General features: G+C 43.3%; 1 protein-coding gene across 4 annotated transcripts in view; it reads left to right on the plus strand.

Moving 5' to 3' along the window:
* Positions 1 to 21,322, plus strand: part of PATJ (PATJ crumbs cell polarity complex component) — a 175,902-nt gene that overhangs the window by 129,924 nt on the left and 24,656 nt on the right. For all 4 annotated transcript variants that reach the window (XM_083157646.1, XM_083157649.1, XM_083157648.1 and 1 more), the window contains 2 exons: positions 12,709 to 12,781; positions 14,875 to 14,967. In XM_083157646.1, coding sequence (XP_083013772.1) covers positions 12,709 to 12,781; positions 14,875 to 14,967 — 166 coding nt within the window. The remainder of the gene's footprint in view (positions 1 to 12,708; positions 12,782 to 14,874; positions 14,968 to 21,322) is intronic.

The following is a 21,322-nucleotide window of genomic DNA, read 5'->3' on the forward strand; positions in this document are numbered from 1 at the left end:
TAAGGCACAGAATACAGGACCTTTTTACATATGTGGGATTTCCTTTCGTCAGCTGGAGTCTGGGGAGATAAAATCCCAAATACTTTCGGCTTTTGGGGCTAATTAAATAGCCCCTGCTGGATTACTTACCTGTGGAATAGTACAGCCGGTAATTGAATATCGGCCATGTTTCTGTTGCATCATGAGTGTGGCTAGGTAGGGTTCTGGCGAGCTTTGTTAAAGCTACAATGCAAAAAAAGTGTCTTATTTTAGTTTTTTTGTTCAATTAACCATCAGCAAGAAAATGTATGTAATCGTTCTACAAACGGCTGTTCACATGCGACTGTGGCTGCCGTTTACCATGGCAGCCACAGTCGCATGACATACTGCGTAATGCGCAGTGGTGACTGTAACAACCATTGTCTTATCATGCATGGTCATAGCACAATACCCTCTCTCCCTACTCCATCATCTGATGACTCATAGAGACTTAATAACGGACTGGCGCTGTCTCGGAGATCCGATTACGCTCCCCTCAAAACCATGCATTAGAGCTGAACCTTCTTATATGCAGACTAAAGAGACTTTGTTCCATTGGCTGCCCTATTGGTGTACTGTAATGGGCTATTTTTTAGGAGTTCTAGGTGGATGTGATGGAAAAATGACTATAGTTCCTCTTCCAAAGACTATAAATTTAAATATTCTGATTAAATTGTAAAATATGTTTTTATACATTTAAAAGGAATGATTTTTTTTTTCTCTACAAATTACAATCTGTCTCCATGGGGCCTTCAGTAACGGTTTCTAACATGTAGTGCCGGGATTACTCCACCCACTGAACATGACATCACACTAAGGGGGCAGAGCCTCTGGCACTAGGAAGCAGAGCATTTCCCTAAACATCTTTAGGAATCTCTGCATCTCTTAAGGCTGTAGGGTGCATGCTTGGAGGGTCTGTGGTATGCTAAAGGAGAGTTCTGTCTAAAGGGTGCTTGAAAAACCAGGTCCAACCCCAGGCTTCTGTCTGAAAGGTGTGTTAATGGTTACTACCTTGATTATGGCACACCCAACAATGATTACCTGGCACATTTTGCATTTCATAGTATATATTAAATGAATACAAGTTCAATATAACATGATAGGAGGCTGATGTATTTGCCGCGTCAGGAAGCACAATGACCAAGCACATCTCTGGTGACTTTACTGTATATCGTGCGTTCTTCTGCAAGCAAACTCACCTGTGCATGACTAATGTGACCAGCTCTGTCTGCACTGTGACCTCCCTTTTGCACCTGCCTAAAACTTTCTGCTATCCTATAGCATAACCAGTAAGATATCAAGGTCAAAATGACAGACAGTGCTCTCGGCGTACCGCACTGCAGGCAGTCAAGTTCCGCCCCCTCTATATCTCTTCTCTGTATGTGACTGACAAATCACAGTCAGAGTTCTACCAGGTCGATCTCCCAATTGGTAAAATAGATGTAACCTGGCACAATTAAATCAGGGAGGCGCATACTGGATTTTGGGAGGCAATCCAAGCACCTGAAGTACCCCTAAGTGCTGATGTAATGCCAGCTGCATCACCGATACAGAAATTGCTAAGACGTTCAGTAAATGGAACAATACCATGTTTAATTGGTGATCAAATTACAAAAGGTGACTGAGTCCCCTTTCCAACCGAAGGTGATCAAATCCTTTCACTGCTCTCTGAGGTCACCACCTCTGTATTCCACCCCCACATAGTCTATTCTTTCTGGAGCTCAGAGAACCGCTATAAGAAGAGGGTAGCCTACTGTATGCCTCTATTATAGTATATGCTTTGCCATTATAATGGCAGATGTAAACCAGTGACATCACTGGGAATGCAGCCTATCCATTTACTAAGAAGCAGTGACATCACTGACAATGCAGCCTATCCATTCACTATGGACTGGTAACCGGTGACATCACTGACAATGCAGTCTATTCATTCACTAAGAACTAGTAATATCGCCGAGTATGCAACCTATCCAATCACAGGGATGCAGTGACATCACTCACCATGCACCTATCCATTCACTAGGAACCAATGACATCACTTGCAGTTATGTTTTCTTGACTACATGTTCAATCAAAAAAATTGTACAGTAGTTGTTCAATTTTGAAGAAATGTCTGTGGATACATTTATAACTTGGTAATTGGGCGACTTGCCAATTTGGTGCCCATTTGATTTGAAGGGTGAAATGGCGCTGGTTGGATATTTAAATCATTTGGAGAATTGGATCTGTATCTTAATTCACGTAATTAAATGATGGCCTTATCTAGCCTTAATTGTCCGTTTGAAAGTCATTTTACGCTAGAAACCCACAAGAGATCTTTCTGTTCACTTTAATTCCATTAACACTGGAATTAATGCAGCAAAAATTTTAAACTTAATAAAAACATAATTACAAGCACTTGATCTTCATTGTACAGAGGGAGAAATGTAAAATGTCTTGCTGGGCGAGATCAGAGGACGTCATTTAGCATTTAAGCAAGTGCCTGAGTCAGCAGAACATTTCCATATCTTAGCAGGACTCACTTTGCAGAACCCTGTGAAGATGATCAGATTAGCAGAGACAAAATAATTAAATTAAATCTGTGTTAATAGTACAAGACCCCTTCGGGAGAGGCCTTCCCTCAGCGGAGGTTGCCCCTTCCTTGTTAGAGGACAATCATTGATCCTTTTAGTTGGATAATGTTGGTGGCCAAGAAACCTTGTAAAGAGTTTATTGGACTAATGGTAGTAGATATGTTTAGATACTGCAGCCCTTAGTCATAGCTTGTCATTCTTAAAACGCCCCTGTTATCATACTAGAAACTTGTTTCATTAATACACACTAATCCTATTTGCCCTCTATATTCTGTCCCCGGTGTTTATTGCAAGCTCCTCCCTTATGACGTTGACTAATTACGGGCACACCGCGGGGCGCAGGGGCCAGGGAGCAGCATCCATCTCTCCAGTACTCCATACTCTCCATACTGCCGCCCGGCGCTGTCAGACAAGCGCTGTGGGCGGCATGCAGGCAGTGAAGGCGAGGGGCCGGGCTGAGGCAGCTTTAGCAGCAGAGCAGGGAGATTGCACCTTTGAAGCATGCCACCTCCCTGCTTTGCAGGAGCTGCTGAGCGGCCAGCGCCGGCCCTGACAGGAAGTTTAGAACAAAGGACAGGCTGTAGTTCAGTGTGAGCTGAAGAGTGAGAATGGAAGACACAGACTAGTATCCAGGGATGAGAGCCCATGCTTAGGCTGTGGAACAGGCAGGCATGGTATTCCACAGCCCCTGGCATTGTGAAGCAGCGTATGGGTGCTGCCAAGAAGAGCAAGAGAATCAATTGTCTCAGTGTGAGGACAGCAGGAGAGATCAGTGGAAGGAACAAAGAAATCCCCACTTTCAGGGGTTACCCTAGCAGCAGGACAAAAGGTGTGATCCTCAGGAGAGGACTATCTGGGTGAGTGGTAGGAAACTACGTGAGGCGGAAGGCCCTCAGTGACGAGTCCATGAGATCCTGTTTAGATAGACTGCAGAGAACCCAGGGGAGAACACACCAAAAAGGAGAGTCTTAGTAGGCTGCTGTGGCACTGTTGCTCCCAGGATACCCTGGTAAGGTATTGCTGTACCATTATGGTTCATGCTGCGTGTGAAGGGACATAATGCCAATTTATATAATCTATATGAATATTGTGCTGGGGAGAGAAGAGCAAGACATTAAATTTGATTGTCGCGATAACCCTGCTTGAACTTTCAAATATACTGCTTGCTGTTTCTGATGAGATGGCCTGGTGTACCGTTCTACTTTCTCTACCATACCCAGCACTGCCCGGGTATTACCGATGTCCTTGTGAGCCATAATCTGCTCCAAATGAACTATTGTTGCAGCCTCTGGTCAGTGAGAAGAATTCGGAAGGGGCTGAAACCTCCCCACATGTAATCGCGGTATCTCAGGGAAACTGTTCCAGTATTGTTTTGCAGAGGTTCTGAAATCATTTAATAACACTTAGCAGATTGTCCTACTTCTTGTTCTTCTTTGTCGCCTTCCTTTCATGTAACCCTTTTGTGTTATTGTACTTGCAGCTATTGTTACTGAAGGCAGCTATTGTTACTGAAGGCAGCTGAATGTCTTGTTTATCTGAAGTGTGCCAGTCTCCTACACACAGTCGAGCTGGCCACTCTGTGGGCTTAGTTAATATTCAGCTAAACAAAGACAAACAGGCAGCGAAACACATGCAGATGAGTTTTTTACACAGCAGACTACACTGCAACTTATGTACAACTTTCTATATTAGTCATTACAAAAGCCATAGTGGGCTCTAACATAGTGATTACTGACATTTATTCATGCACAATTTCATGGTTCTGTAACTGGTTACCTCTTAATATATTAGTGCCTACCTGAATCAGATGACGTTAGTGATTCTGTAATATCATAAACATTGCTTCTCCTTCCCAGGCCTTAACTGTAGTTGCTGATCAGCTTTCTGTACCCTTCCATTGTAACCTAGAATATTGGGACTGTTGGTTGTTATGGGTAAGCCAGGCATGTCCAAACTATGGCCCTCCAGCTGTTGTGAAACTACAAGTCCCATCATGCTTTGCCACAATTTTGCTATTAAGGATTGCTAAAACTGCAGAAATATGCTCAAGTAAATGCTAATTTACATGGTCAGACTAGGTGCGCTATAGCAGGTCAACCACAGAAGGTTGCACAAGATCAACACAAGCAAAAGGTCAAAGGTCTACCACATGGATGTCTCTGTAGCAGCCTGCATGTCAGGAAATGAATGGAAAAATAACCCCAAGCGCTGGGGACTTGTAATGGAGATATGATATCAAATTTATTGAAAAAATAAGTAAATTATTAATTGCAAGTCATTAAGGTATCAACAATTATTGGAACACAATAAACAAACAATTAAAAATGTTTAAGCAAACAAAAAACACTGTGATTCGAAACATTTGTTTGCTTAAACATATAATTGTTTGTTTATTGTGTTACAATAATTGTTGATACCTTAATGACTTGCAATAATTTATTTATTTATTTCAATAATTTTATTGATATTATATCTCCATTACAATTCTAACTCTATTCCTTTACCGGCCACAAATTCTGCTCTACTTTCTTTGTGTTTTATGTCAGGAAATTAGCGTACGTGTCAGAAACAAGCATATTACAGGACACACAGAAGGCCCACTGGCTGCTTGTCTTTTTATCTAAAAGTCGCCTTTTCCGTAGAAGCAAAATGTTTACTAACAAAATTTCACCTTTAAATTGAGTTTCCATTCTCTCCAATCTGCCGCCTGCTTCCGTGTGATGTATTTAAAAAGCTAATTTTACAGTTTGCGGTCACAGTAAGATTTACTGACAGTTCTGTTTGATCACGGGAGCGTGCTGTGAGCCATGAAATCACAGCGTGTCCTCATTTTTTATCCTCCCTTTCATGTCTAGTAAAACATAATGTGTTTCTGCAACAGTAGGTCATTGTACAAAATGAACATTTTCAATTGTAAATATTAAATTTCAAGTGGATCTAATAATATTTTTTAGGGTCTTCTCTCGAGAGTTTATTTTTTATTTTGAGTTTGGGGATCTAAAGCACCTCGCAGGTGTGTAGATCAGAACTAGACACACAATTTCTGTTTACCTTCTCTGCAACTGTTAAGGTCCGTACACATTAGTGCCCCTTATTCACATTATACCACACACTAATCATTTAATCAGATTTTGCCACAGTATTTTACCCCTTATTTATGTTACACCAGACAGTAGTACCTCTTATGCCACACTTATTATGCCACATATTAGTAGTGCCATGTGTGCACATCATGCAACACTGTATTAGTGCCTCTTATAGTACATTATCTCACACAATAGGGGTGCCCTTTATAGCAAATTATGCCACATGGTAGCTACCTATTCACATTATGCTACAGTAATAGTGACCCTTATAGCACATTTTGCTACACAGTAGTGCTACTTATTCATGTTGTACGAGACAGTAAGAGTGTGGTTGTTCATCCCCTTATACACATTATGCCACACAGTATTAGTGTCCCTAATAAAACATTCTGATACACAGTAGTAGTACCCCTTATTCACCTTATGCCTCACATTTTTAGTGTCCCTTATAGCACATTATGACACACAGTAGAAGTACCCCTTTTACACCTTATGCCTTACAGTAGTAGTGCCCCTTATACACATTATGTCACATAGTAGTAGTGCCCTTAATTATTTTTCTTACCTTCTGTTTCTGCTTCCACATCTTCTGTTTCCCAATTCTTTTCTTATAGAAATATACCCTTACATATGCCCTCTCTGGTCCTTCCTTGAATCATTGCACTTCTGGTTCTGTATTATTCGATCTTCTTAACCCAGCACATGGCCAAGGGGGTGCTTAAAGTACAATTTTTCTTCTGTATTTTATTCTGTGTGCATAGCCACGCCTACCGCCATTAGGCCACGCACCCTATAAAGTACCGGGGCCCAGCCAGGCTCTCTGCTGCCCTGGCCATGAAAATGGGCCTATTTCTATGTGAAGACCTGGAACCTATAGCTCTATCTGCCCCCTTGTTAGTCTGGCCCCTGGTCCAATAGTAAATCTCATCCAGTTTGGAAACCCGCTTGTATAACCAAATGAAAAAAAAAAAAATCTCAATTATCTGCTTATGTGCCATCGGCATAACAAAAGAGAAAATAAACCATTCGCAATGTAACAATGTAATTGGAATGGATATGAATATATAAAATAGAGCATTGCATCATTAAAGCTGCAAACAAAGGTTTTTGTTTGGTATTACCGTAGTATCTATTACCCTATTACCCAGATACCGGTGACAGAGTTTTGTTTAGTAAGAGAGACTTCTTAGTTAAGCAGCTTTTAAATATGCATCGGATCTATGTTACATCTTTTTTTAAAATCTCTATAGATGGCCTTGAAGTCTCTCTCTCATCACAGAGCCTTAACGAGACATTTTGTTGCCCTTTGCCAAAAATAACAATGGTGCCCCCACACACGTCAAATAGGCGCTGTATGCCTTCAATGGGTTGTGGCCATAGAGGAATGCCCTTTATAACCCAGAATCTACACAGTAGTAGTGCCCCCTATAGCATGTTATGCCACATAGTAGTAGTGCCACCTATAGCATGTTATGCCACACAGTAGTAGTGCCCCCTATAGCATTTTATGCCACACAGTAGTAGTGCCCCTTATAGCATGTTATGCCACACAGTAGTGCCCCTCGGGCACTACTACTGCATGGCATAAAATGCTAATTATAGCATGTTATGCCACAAAGTAATAATCCCCATTATAGCATGTTATGCCACACAGTAGTAGTGCCCATTATAGCATGTTATGCCACACAGTAGTAGTGCCCATTATAAGATATTATGCCACACAGTAGTAGTGCCCCCTATTGCATGTTATGCCACACAGTAGTAGTGCCCCTTATAGCATGTTATGCTACACAGTAGTAGTGCCCCCTATAGCAAGATATGCCATGCAGTAGTATTGCCCATTATAGCATGTTATGACACACAGTAGTAGTGCCCATTATAGCATGTTATGACACACAGTAGTAGTGCCCCTTATAGCATGTTATGCCACACAGTAGTGCCCCCTATAGCAAGTTATGCCATGCAGTAGTAGTGCCCATTATAGCAGGTTATGCCACGCAGTAGCAGTGCCTCCTATTTCAAGTTATGCCACACAGTAGTAGTGCCCCCTATAGCATGTTATGCCACACAGTAGTAGTGCCCCTTATTGCATGTTAGGCCACACAGTAGTAGTGCCCCTTATAGCATTTTATGCCACACAGTAGTAGTGCGCCCTATAGCAAGTTATGCCATGCAGTAGTAGTGCCCCTTATAGCATGTTATGCCACACAGTAGTGCCCCCTATAGCAAGTTATGCCATGCAGTAGTAGTGCCCATTATAGCAGTTTATGCCACGCAGTAGCAGTGCCTCCTATTTCAAGTTATGCCACACAGTAGCAGTGCCCCCTATAGCATGTTATGCCACACAGTAGTAGTGCCCATTATAGCATGTTATGCCACACAGTAGCAGTGCCTCCTATAGCATGTTATGTCACACAGTAGCAGTGCCTCCTAATTCAAGTTATGCCACACAGTAATAGTGGCCATTAAGCATGTTATGCCGTGCAGTATTAGTGCCTATTATAGCATGTTATACAACACGGTAGTAAGGCACATTATACCACATAGTAAACCTGTCCCTTACAGCACATTAAGCTACACAATGATGCCTCTTACACATTATGCTCTGAGCAACTTCTCCAATTTTTGATCTTGAACGTTTGATACATTTCCCCAAGGAACAATATTTATGTTAACAGTTTGCTTTGATATAATCATTAAAAATGTGGGCAGCTATGTAGGGATGTATGGACATAAATAATCTAGCCGGCTATTTATGTGCATGGCTATTCCCGCGGGCCTGAGCTGGGAAGCCGCCTACCATAGAGATGGGTCTATCGCCTCTGCATTTCTCCTGGACTTTCACTAATGAGAGACTTGTCTGGTGATTTGCAGCCACGCTGTGGATAAAGCTTCTAGGATTTCATTACATCCAGCACATAAACAATAAGGCCGGCAGATGAAATTAAAAAACCAGCATTGCAGGGACCCTGGAAAGTAGGAGAGATAAGAGAAAATGCTGCAAGCAGCACGGTGACGGCTAATGTGCTTTCCTTGAGCTCTGGCCTGTATTCCCAGCTTATGCCTACATAAAGCAGCGTAGAATCCAGAGAACAGGCGCGCTGGTGTCTATATACAGGAGGGAAGAGACGGCACGTGTTTCGCTAACCCTGCGCCAGCTCTACATTCTCATCAGTGTTAATGAGCCCCTGACCAGGAGTAGTCACAGGGTGCGGGAGATAAATGACTGCACCCTAATCCAAACTTACTTGTCTTTATCTGTAGTGGACTTTTATCTCCCACCAAAGCACCAGGCAAACCTTTGTAGTGGGAGCAGGTATACTGCAGCCATATTAATCACAGTGTGAAGAAACAATTCTGGTGGAGATAAAGTATTAGCCAATCACCTCCTAACTGTCATGTTACAGGCTGGGTTTAATATTGTCAGTTAGGGGCTGGTTGACTGGTAATTTATCTCTGTCCACTTTCTCCAAGTCTTCAGGCCCCCATTCACACTTTGGGTTTGATTTCATTCGATCCAACGGATCGGGCCAAGAAATTGGGTGAAATCGCCCAAAATCGGATGTGTTTGACATCTGATCCGATGCGCAATCCTGTGCGGATCAGAGTCAAAGGTCTGATGGGCAGACCATAAGATGAGTCAGAATCTGACCCATCAGCACTCGCAATGTATCGCATCCAATCACACCTGTAGTCTGCAGAAAGGGGAAGCGCCAGGCAGAAAAGACACTCTCCCCACTCTGCGTCTCCAAGACTACCGCTGGCAGTTGGAGAGAGAGGCTGCGGTACCGGTGGGCAGGCTGGAGATTTCATCATTTCTGTTCAAATGAATGGTCTGCCAATAATTGGCTGAGTGAGTGCTCTCAGCCAATCAGCGGCCGCCCATTTATTTGAATGGGTTTTTTCAAATCTCCGTCCCGCTACTGCAGTCTGTTCCCCACTGGCAGCTCCCCGGGTGTGCTTTACATGTGACAAATCACATGTAAAAAATGGCATATCAAGTGCCAAATCAATCGTATGTAAGACCTCTGCGGGAGCTCAAGGACCTCAAGTACATTGACCTCAACGAGAATTATAGTAGCAGTTCACAAAAAAAAAAAGTTGTTACATTGCTACTGTACATGGACATTTGCCTGTTCCGGGCTTTTGTTACTTTTTAGTCTGTCAGTGAGGGAGGGGCCCAGTCACTACCCATTCTGTGCTGGCATGCAGCCGATGCTGATGGACGCTGCGCCTGGTGCGATGCATGTCGGTTTTGCAACACGTGTTGCGTATTGTGCAGTGTAGTGAATTGCTATTTTGCTCAATCATTTGCCCAATTGCTTTTTGAAACCAGAACTTTTATTAAAATCCAATGCAGCTTTATACAGTGTATGTCTGTGCATTATTAGTAAAACATTTTGACCTGATATTTTCTCCATTTGATTTATTGTTTCTTAGCAGTTATGTATATAACACACCTACAGTATATACCACAGGGCGTTCGCACCAGCCCCTACCCCAGTGGACTCTACAGCTTACAGTCTATATTCCCTGTTACATTGACACCTACACACCCTAGGGCTATTTATTTTTTGGGCAGGAGCATAATACCTTACCAGTATATATTTTTTACTGTGGCAAGAAACTGAAGCACCTATTTGAAACACACATAAGCACAGGGAGAACATCCAAACTACACACAGTTAGGGCCATGATGGGAATTGAACCCAAGACCTCGGTGTTGTGAAACCGTAATGCTAACTCCGTGTACACCAACCATGTTTCATTTTAAGTGAGAGCTGCCATTTGCCTTGCTGGGTTGGATAACATCAAAGTGTACTTGTCGCCTTATGTGCCCTTGTAACAGCCAATATCAGAGGTAGTGCAACGCTACAAACTGGTGATCTTAGCTGAGTACACACTATGTCCTATAGCTTTCGCACAGATGAGGAACGATATATATCGCTTTGTACAGCCGATTTATATTTGTGAACAACATCGTTCACAGACATTACAGGCCAGCTCTGCAGAACATCATGCTGATATATCGTATGGTTGCCTGCACGAGTCTGATGGCCAGATATATTGGGTGGATGGTTGGTAAGTGTGTGTGCACAAGACCGTTCCCCTTAATCAATCAAGATAGAGCTGCATGTACAGATGACAGGGGAGGGGAGTTGTTAACAATCTGCATGAGCGTGCATCGTTAACAATATTGAGAGTACACACTACCCGATATGCACGTGATATCGCCAAGGATAACGATATCGTCCATAAATGTCGCCCAGTGTTTACCCACCATAAGGTGCGTACACACTGGTCCGTATATTGGCCGTTTAATTGAACAGACGATATATCAACAGACTATTGGCCATTGTACCATCGATATATCTGGGAACCGCGTCATTCAGTTATATCGCTTCGACTGTGCAACACAGCCGATGCCCGATATATCAGCGCATCATTCTGTTTGTATACGGCCGACCATCCGTACAACTGCTGCAGAAGCCACCGGTGATTGACAGCTAAAGTTTTGATGTCGATCATGATTGATGGGGTAGCTTGTATGGAGAACGCACTACTGATCCATTGACCTGCCATTATAGAGCTAGTGTGTACACAGCTTTAGGTTCTAGCCCCAGAAATTATTATTAATGTGTAATACATGTCTGCATTGAACAGTTTTAGTACATGACGCTTTTATAAAACAGGAAAACCTGCAAATGACTGCAGTTTTCTGAAGCATCGAGAAATGTAAAGTCCGTCTTTCAGCTGAGCTCGTCCTGTGTCATTGTGCGGTCAGGTAGTGACGGGGCTGCGCACAGCAGGTAACACACAGCAGCGGGCTGACTGATAGGCAGCATCCTCCTGGCAGAGGCGAGCACAGTCCTCTGGCTAACGGGCTGGAGCTGTGGGCTGTGTGCTGAGTGCGTTTATTCCTGTGCAGCCGAGAGGGGAGCGCAGTCTTCATCCCATCCGCCGTCTCCTGGCATGGGAACGTGTCTTCTGTATCTCCCAGCACTGTGAGTATTCTGCATTCCACAGCAGCAGCCACTACGCCCGTCTCATCGCCTGGCACAGGGCTGATACCGAACGGAAACATTGTTCAGAGGTCAGGTTAGGATTCCATCGTGGTCCAGCGATAGTTATTGTTTGTGATGGGGAATCTGTGTTTGTAAGGTTGTCGTGGCAGATTCAATGGGTACTAGAAAATAGTGTGCAGGGGTATAATCCATTCATTCTGATGTACTGTAGTGGACTCAGATTGGACGGGCACTTTGGGTCCTCATCCGGGACATTTACACCGCAGGAGATCACTTATTGTTTGAACTTGGTTAACTGATGCCTTTTTTAACCTCACAAACTATGGGGCTGATTCAGTTCGGATTGCACGGCCTCGAATTCGCAACGGCCAGTGTATCATTAATCGGGCACCCAGTGAATTCGCTGCTGTGCGATCAGATCGGAATTAACCCCCCCTTACAGTGTTAGTAGATTGTAAGCTCTCCTGAAATCCACGTATTTGTACTTATTTAAGTGTATTTATTTGTTTGCTAACCTGTTTTTTTCTTTGTTATACGTGTAGCACCGCCACGTTCCCCTCGTTATCTAAGGGCAGGCGCTACTACTGTTACTGCATAGAGAAATAGTGCTTGTGCGGCTGTCGCGGGTGTGGTATGACGGTCCAACAATCGTAATACCGATGGTCAGTATACCGACATCGGAATACTGACTGCCGGTGCTCCGACAGGGGGGTGAGTGCAAAGAAGCCCCTTGCGGCGCTCGCCACAGGTTCTATACTCCCTCTATGGGGGTCGTGGAGAATAGCTCCTGTCAGTCTGGATCCCATCTGTCAGGCATTTAAACAATTGGGATTCCATACTGACCATCGGAATCCTGACTGTCGGGCAGCCATCCGGCACCCGGTTGTCACTGGGCTATGCTGTGGCGTAGAACACCGGCCAGGTTATAAACGCACACTGTCATTAAGCAATGGTCGCTCTCTACGCTGAGAAGATAATTCAGTTTTCTCTCCATATTTCTGACAGGAATAAAGATGCGTCTCACCAGATGGCCATCGGCCCTTTCCCCTCACACGGCAGAGCCCAGGACTCTCACCAGGTAAGTGACTGTCGCTGGGAAGGAAGGTTCTGTGCTCCAATGTTACATGTCATGTGATGCCGCAGAGCGGGTCATGATCATTCTGCAGATTGGGCCGTCAGTGCCTCTCGTGATCCCCGGCCTTTGCCCTCATTCTGTGGGTCCTGTCTAGTTGGCAGGTGACTTTATCGTTATTTGTTAATTTGTCACAGAGCACCTGCCATACCCTACAGGTAATATACTGTACATCGAATTTTAACCAGACATTGTAAGTATAATACAGTCTAAACCAAGTCTGGCCAACCTGCGGCTCCCCAGCTGTTGTGAAACTACATATCCCAGCATGCACTGCCATGCTTTTAGCATTCACAAATAGCAAACCTGAAACAGGGCATGCTGGGACTTGTAGTTTCACAACTGGGGAACCACAGGTTGGCCAGACTTGGTCTAAACAACACACACCAATATAATATCACACTAGGTAGACTAAGGACATAGGGGCGAAGGTAGGGCAACTATGGGTGTCAAGATTGGGTGGGAGGAGTGGGTTCTACTTGCCAGGGTTGGTTAGAATGATCATGTGGGGGCTCTTGTCAGCTGCATATAGGGACCATTGGACCTCCAATCCAGACACCGCTGTGTCCCCGCCATCCGTCGGCATGGCAAGTAGAGGTCAGGTCTGCGGCGTGTTTTATGCAGTAAAATACAGTATATTACATTGGATTGGTTTTTATTAACCTGCATCAGATAAAGAATGTTTTAATATCCGCACAGTAGTATGAAATCCCCGCCTGGATATGGGAAGCGCGTTGTCATTATCCATATGGTTCCCGTTACAGTGTACATTGATATTCCAGGTTAAGGACGGGTCACGCTCAGCCTCCCCGATAGGTGTACAGTACTGGATGTGTGCTGAGTGCATTCCTGTCGCCAGATAAACACGAATGAGAACACACATGCCTCTCTGGTTCCTCTAAGTGGGGAGAAGGGGGGAGCAGAACGTTGTGTGAGATTAAAGTAGAAACAGAGAATATTAATCATTCATTTAATGCTCTTCTCTATGACCTTGTGAAATGAAAAGCTCTGCCACAGGGAAGCTCAATACTAACTCCTGTTCTGTCTCACTGTGACTCTGCAAGAGCAATTTCCTCTTCTGATACAGTCCTGTATTATTGCAGCTGTTGTGGAACCACATATTCCAGCATGGCACCGCCAGCTAAGTGTGGGGACTGGTAATTCCACATCAGTAATACACAGTTCATGGTGGGCTGTGGCTCTTGTTACACACCCGACCACTGATTCCCTCTATACCAGGGGAGGCCAAACCTGTCCTCAAGATCTACCAACAGTTCATGTGTCTCAGGCATGAATGCAGCATGTATGAAAATGTGTCAGTTAGTAATGACTGCAGCTGTGCACCAGCTAGGTGATCTGGGGAATGTGACCGTTAGTAATGACTACAGCTGTGCACCAGCTAGGTGATCTGGGGAATGTGACAGTTAGTAATGACTACAGCTGTGCCCCAGCTAGGTGATCTGGGGAATGTGACAGTTAGTAATGACTACAGCTGTGCACCAGCTAGGGGATCTGGGGAATGTGACAGTTAGTAATGACTACAGCTGTGCACCAGCTAGGTGATTTGGGGAATGTGACAGTTAGTAATGACTGCACCTGTGCACCAGCTATGTGATATGGGAAACGTGGCCCGTTGGTAGATCTCGAGGACCGGTTTGGCCAACCGTGCTCTATACCAACGCTCCTACCAGCAATGTCACATCTGCAAATTCAATAGGCATCAATATATATATGTTATGGACATAGTCAGCAATTTTATGTCTCTTAAAGCGGACTCATCCCCTTGCAACCGCTGTCTGGTCCTAATCCACTTATGCAGCCAATTCATGCATAATAAGGGACAGATAACCTCGCTGAGGCACTGAGTGCCTCCTGCCTCAGGTAGTCCCTGATGAATGGACAAGGCTGTTCATCCAGCCAACTGGTTGCATCTGCTCTGCACAGGCAAGAAAGTACATAGTAATAGGTGTAACATAGACATAACCGCTTTCTCTTGCCACGTATTGTTTACAAGGTCATTCACGCAGCCTCTGTTGTAGGAGATGCCCGGAGTCGCGGTTTCCAGCGGGCCAGAGGAAGCTGATCTGGGTGAGCTGATGAGAAGCTTCACAGACTCTGGGATCAGAACGGCGGTAAGACTGAATTTATTGTCTCGTACTAATTTGTCTGGTAACAAGCGGCAAGTATATTTAATAAAAAAGTTTACAAATAACGTCAGTGACAAAATTAACATATTGTCCAAACAGCCAATAGAGGTGAAGGAAATTTCAGTGGCGCTTATTGTGTTACGGAACCCGCTCTCCAATATCTCTTGGTGACTGAGAGAATTAGGGTAATTCCTCCGTCCCTGGATATTGGAGAGTACGTGTCCCTCAGTATATCAGGGCTGGGCAACACCGGCCCTCCAGATGTTAATGAACTACACATCCCAGGATGCTTTGCATTAGATTTGCTACGTGGCCATGCTGAAACTGATGCAAGGCATGCTGGGATGTGTAGTTCATTAACATCTGGAGGGCCGGTGTTGCCCAGCCCTGCTCTATATGGTACCAACACGATTCAGCGTGCTGGGGCCCTGAGACGTACAGTATATAAGGCCAGATTCAATAACGCAAAAGAGCAAGTAACTTGTTTTGTCTGGAACAAAACCATGTTGCAAGAGGAGCAAATACATGTATATGTTTTCCGTGCAGGGTAAATACCGGCTGCTTTTGATGAAAAAAGGTATAGAGAGGATGGCGGCGCCAAGAGTTGCAGCCGTATGTATATTTATGGGGCACTAGCTCCCCTTGGGTACACGTTCAGAAGAAAAAAGTAAATATACACTTCGGCGCCACTCAACAGGGTTTTAAACGGTATGTCTTGATTCGCTGAACCACAATTCTTCCTGGTTCTCCTAGTGTTTATGCAACGTCTTAGGGGCACCTACTGACCTTAGGGAAGGTCCCTATGTGCCCGTAGAGGTTTCTTTTGTCCTCGCCAGGAAAATACTGTTACTCTCAGCAAATCGTAGAAAATCAATGAATTACTGACCTTATGTCAAGGCCCTATATTCATATAAGGGTATCTTTATCCTATTGTTCTCACAACAAAATTTGTATCAGCTTCACTCCACATGTAACCATCGGGAAACACACTCACCTCAAAATGAGGCCCTATGTTCATGGAAAGGTATCTTTGATATGTCCACGTCCACCAGTCCCCTTGTAATGAGGCTCAGATATCGCCGTAGCAGAAAAATAGTTTTATTCCAGGACGTATACAATAAAAACATACAGAAAGATCCAATTAAAAATACACACAGTCTCAGGTGAGCCCAAAAGTAACTCACTCCCTGTATCCGGATACTGGGAGGGGTTCTACCAGATGAAAAAATGGTAAAGGGTCTCACTATGCTGTGGGTCCAGTCCTCTCACCAACGCGTTTCGGGCTCTGGGGTTAGCCCTTTTTCAAGGTGTGAGGAGTGCTATGGCACTAGGGTATTTATACCCTCTAAACAATAAAACACAATTTGGGCGTCTAAAAAACCCGGCCTGGAATGGTAATTCCTGTATCCGGTATTCACCTATATACCTATCTAATACAACATCAAAACCTCTCTATCCACCTAAACATCTACACCGCTATAGTCATACATGTAGGGGACATATACAGAAAGGGGCTTGCGCTGTATCACAGATAAGTAAACAATGTCCATATGCGATGCAGTCCGGTAATCCCGGTTTTCTATAGTACTTCCTGCTCAGGTTTTGCCGATCAGCTGATCGCGGGGGCTCGTTCCAGCGGAAGTGCGTCATTGTACTTCCGTTTTTACTCATCCTCCGTCGTTGGAACGCATATTTCCTGGTTTTGCGTTCCAAACTTGCGGGCGCCATTTTATCTGTTGTTTTCAGCGCTTGGTGTGTATTGTCGCCTTTTATTCTCCACCATACTGGCGATTTAGCTCCTCGGAACCATCACATCATACAGACAACATATAAACAACATATAAAAAGGAGAATTAGTGTTATGTATTTAATTATCCTATTTGTCAGGTAGAAGAATGGTCATTACACTTCTATTATTACAACAGTGAATATATATGAATAAATATATATAGGAATTGAGTGTTTAAAACTCATTAAAAAAGTTAAAAATATTTAAAAATATTTAAAAATATTTAAAACTACTTTGGAGTAATAAGAAGCATAGAAATTCATGAAGAGAGTACAAAAATACAAAAAAATTCAAAAATTACAAAAATAGGGGCACCAATATGGAGTTTATAGAGAAAGTGCATGAAAGTGCATATATGTACAATTTTTCTAAGAAAATATGTGCAGATAGAAATTTATTTATAAGAAACACTTGAGTTCAAACCCAATGTTCAAACCTCGGGGCTCAATAGTTTTATGCGAGTATATCTTTTTCATTTCCAGACACGCTAATCTCTTTTCTTTATCATTGGCCCGCCAATTATCTTTAATAACATTAATACCGCAAAAGGATACTAGATGCTTGGTTTCCATATTATGTGTGCGTTTAAAGTGGGCTGAGACATTGTGTGTCTCCATCCCCTTTTTTATATTTCTGACGTGTTCGGCCAGGCGTGTTTTTAACATTCTGGTTGTTTTTCCTATATACTGTTTCTGGCACGAGCACTCAATTAAATAAATACAAAATTTACTGCTGCACGTAATAAAATCATCAATAGGAAACCATTCATTAGTTTGTGCTACTTTATATTGTGTAGTCGGTCCACCTCCTGCTCCTTTACAAACTCTGCATATGGAGCAAGTACCACATCTGTAAAATCCTTTTGACTTGATGTGGTTGTATGGAGAGGGGGTGTTTATTGCACTCTTTACAATAAGGTTTTTTAAATTATTCGCCTTTCTGTATATAAATTGTGGGTTTTCACTTAGATATTTCTTCAACATGGGGTCTCCTTTGAGTATCCCCCAATGTTTTTTAATTATTTTCTCTATCTGTTTGGACTGGCATGTGTATCTTGTAATAAAGTTTACACCTAGCTTTTCTTTTGGGGGCTTGGGCACCATCTGCATTTCTGCTCTATTTGACTGTACTGATTGTCTCCCTTTGTTTTTGGCTCGTTCGATGGTATCATCTTTATATCCCTTGCTTTTGAATTGGTTCTCTAATTTTTTCGCATGAAATTCATACGTATCAATCTCTGTGCAGTTCCTGCCTATTCTCTGAAATTGGCTGCTGGGAATACTCCTCAGCCAATTTACGTGATGGTTGCTATTATAATTTATAAATGAATTACAATCTGTTGCCTTTTCGAAGTTCCTGGTTTTAATCTTGCAGTTCTCTATATATATATGTAAATCCAAAAAATTCACATGACTTGAACTTATATCGAAAGTCAACTTGATGTTCATATCATTATTATTTAATTCCTGGCAGAAGCTTTCAAGGGTTATATCATCGCCCTTCCAGACAAATATAATGTCGTCGATGTAACGCTTCCAGGACACTAGACTGGCACCGTGCCTCACATTGGCATATATATTATGCTCTTCCCATCGAGCCATAAATAGGTTTGCATAGCTCGGTGCCAGTCTAGTGCCCATCGCGGTGCCAGTCAGCTGCAGGTAAAAATCATTATTGAACCAGAAATAATTATTATTGAGTATCAATGCTATACCCTCCAAAATAAAATTTTTCTCATCTATAGGGGTGCCTTCTTTATCCAAAAAATGTGCCACTGCGCTCAACCCCATTGTGTGATCAATAATTGTATACAAAGAGGTCACGTCTGACGTGACCAATTTGTAACTGGGCTCCCACTCTATGGTTTTGATCGTTTCCAGAGTGGCAATTGTGTCCTTCAAATACGAGGTGGTCTTTAGAACCAATGGCTGTAAAAGGGTATCCAAGTAGTGTGATAAATTTGACAGAATCGAATTAGTACCCGCTACGATCGGGCGGCCCGGGGGATTGTTAGTGCATTTGTGTATCTTAGGTAAAATATATAAGACAGGTATAGATGGAGTTTCTATCATAATATATTCTTTTACCTTTTCTTCTAGCACCCCCTTAAGCATATACATGTTTAAAAAGCTTTCTAGTTTTTTGCTAATGGTGGCTGTGGGGTTACCTCTCAGTTTTTTGTAAGTTTTCACATCCAAAAGTTGCCTGTAAATCTCTTTGTTGTAATCTACTGTGTTGAGGATCACCACACTACCACCTTTGTCAGCTGGCTTAACTATTATTTCGGTGTTGTCTTTTAAGGTCTTAATTGCACCTCTTTCTCCTTTTGTGAGGTTGGGATTTTTATTAGGTTTAATCTGCATTTTTTCAAGGTCATCCCTTACTAATTTTTCGAAGGATTCCACTAGGCATCCTCTTTTATGTATGGGATTAAATGTGGATTTCCTCTTGAAAACAGAGATGGTGTCTACCTGGGTTTCCACCATTTCAATTGTATCCTCACTTGTTCGGTCCTTATCCTCAAAAAAGCGCTTCAGCGCTAATTTGCGCACAAATTTCTGCAAATCAACAAACACTTCGAACTTGTCTACCCTGTTGGAGGGGGCAAACTTTAGGCCTTTCTCCAACAGGGCAGTCTCATCCGCCGTAAGCTCATAGTTGCTCAGATTGACTATTTTGGTTTTATGTTCTTCCGCCTGGGTGCTACCCTCAGTGGGCGTTTGTTCTGCCTCTACTGTGGGGTGTTTTTTTCTATTTCTTATTCTGTTATGTCCCTTGCCTCTTTTTCCCCGGGGTCTAATATTTTTGGTTATCTGTGTCTCGGGGTCACGGGACCTGGCTCTAAAAAATGTTGTTCCTCATCTCTTAGTGTATTAAACCTATTTTCGGTTTCCCAATCTGTTCTTTCCTCCCTCCAATTATCTTTTTGTCTAAAATTCTTTCTTCTCCATCTTTTTTCCTTGGGTTTCTCCCAATATTGGTTCTCCCTATTGTCTTCATTCCAGTGGTTGTTTTTGTTTTTGCATGTAGCCCACATATGTTACACAGCTTTATTTGTACGCTTCAATTTAGATTTCGGTTTCAACACACCCCACCCAAATCTATCTTTGCACCTGTTACATCAGCCCCACCTGCAGCGCAGCATGGTTTTGCCCATTTATATGCTTTTTTTGCTTTGCATAGGTAGGTAGAAGTCAGTAGATCGATACAGAACCACGTCCTCATTTTTACATGCAGCAAGTGCAGAGAATGAAGCAACGCTGTAATGTGACCTTAGCAAATTTGCACCGTCAGCCGCCATCTGGATCCATTTTTATGTTGTTTGCTTAGTACAATGTATTTGTGTTATTCCTGCCAGTGTTCTCATTAAATGCAGCGATTGATGACATTTCGCGCAGCGGAGATTTGCTGCATGAGATACCGGCTAGGACAATATTTGCACTCGCCGTTGCCCTTTTAGAATCTAGGACGTCAGAATATTCTCATTTTTGAACATTCCGGGTTGTTGTCGTTTTTAAATAAATGTGCCCTTTAACTATACCGATGTCCGCTACTAAAATGTAACCTTCTCATGTGCTCACAACCCCATCTAAAGAACGTTTTACAGGACGCACTCGAAGAGTAAATCTATAAATATGAGAGAATCTGGGAGCCTAAGACGACGGTAATTACTAATCCATTCATGTCCTTAACGAACCCTAGAGGATAGCGCTGCCATTCGCTGGCTGAGTGCGAGGTCACACCCGCATGCTATACCAGGGTACACTGATTGCCGTCAGTCCCCAGGGAGATGTAAATGTCACTCAGCGGCTCTTCATGCTCTAACAACACGCAGAATCCTCTTCAGCAGCCAGAAGTGATTTGTTGAGGTTTATTTTGATCTACGGGGCTGCGCTCGGTGGATAAATCCTTGTTCTAAAGGCCGTTTTATGGACAGTTGATGCTTGAATGATCTCCCCATTCAGCACTTATCACCATCAATACATCAATAGAGAACTGTGCAGTTATCCCTGTGGCCTTGGACTGATGGAGACATGATCCCTTTTAATAATTGCAGCCTCTTTATAAACCGGTTTTATTTCTTAAAACAAAACATGTCCGGATACTCTCGCTCGGTTACACATTTAACGCCGTGAGAGACCGCAGTAAGGGAAATCTGGGGAAGCTTCCACTGTTTACTCCATATTGATCATATTGGATGGGGTGGAGGAGGAATTGGGGGAGAACACGGGGTGCACCACTCCCTTCCTGCCCTAATCTGGGCATTGATGCATTGTAGGTCAGGTCGGGTTTTTTCTTTTTGTGCAGTGCTGCGTTACAGATGGCGCCGCCCTGCTGGTGAAATGGAGCACTAGGGAAAGTCGAAGTACAGCTGTCTGATGCTTTTCCTCTCATTATACAGCTGAAGCACTTTACATCTTTGTAGGTTAAAAAGTTGAAAATCCAGAGCAGAGCAAAACAGATCAGCACTTCCCCCATGCTGCCACTCACAACAGGATGGATCAGAATCGGGCGGGATTGGAGGAATGGGACGGACAATGGAGGGGGGTG

This window comes from Crinia signifera, chromosome 8, assembly GCF_055691185.1.
Source record: "Crinia signifera chromosome 8, ASM5569118v1, whole genome shotgun sequence".
NCBI classification, from domain to species: Eukaryota; Metazoa; Chordata; class Amphibia; order Anura; family Myobatrachidae; genus Crinia; species Crinia signifera.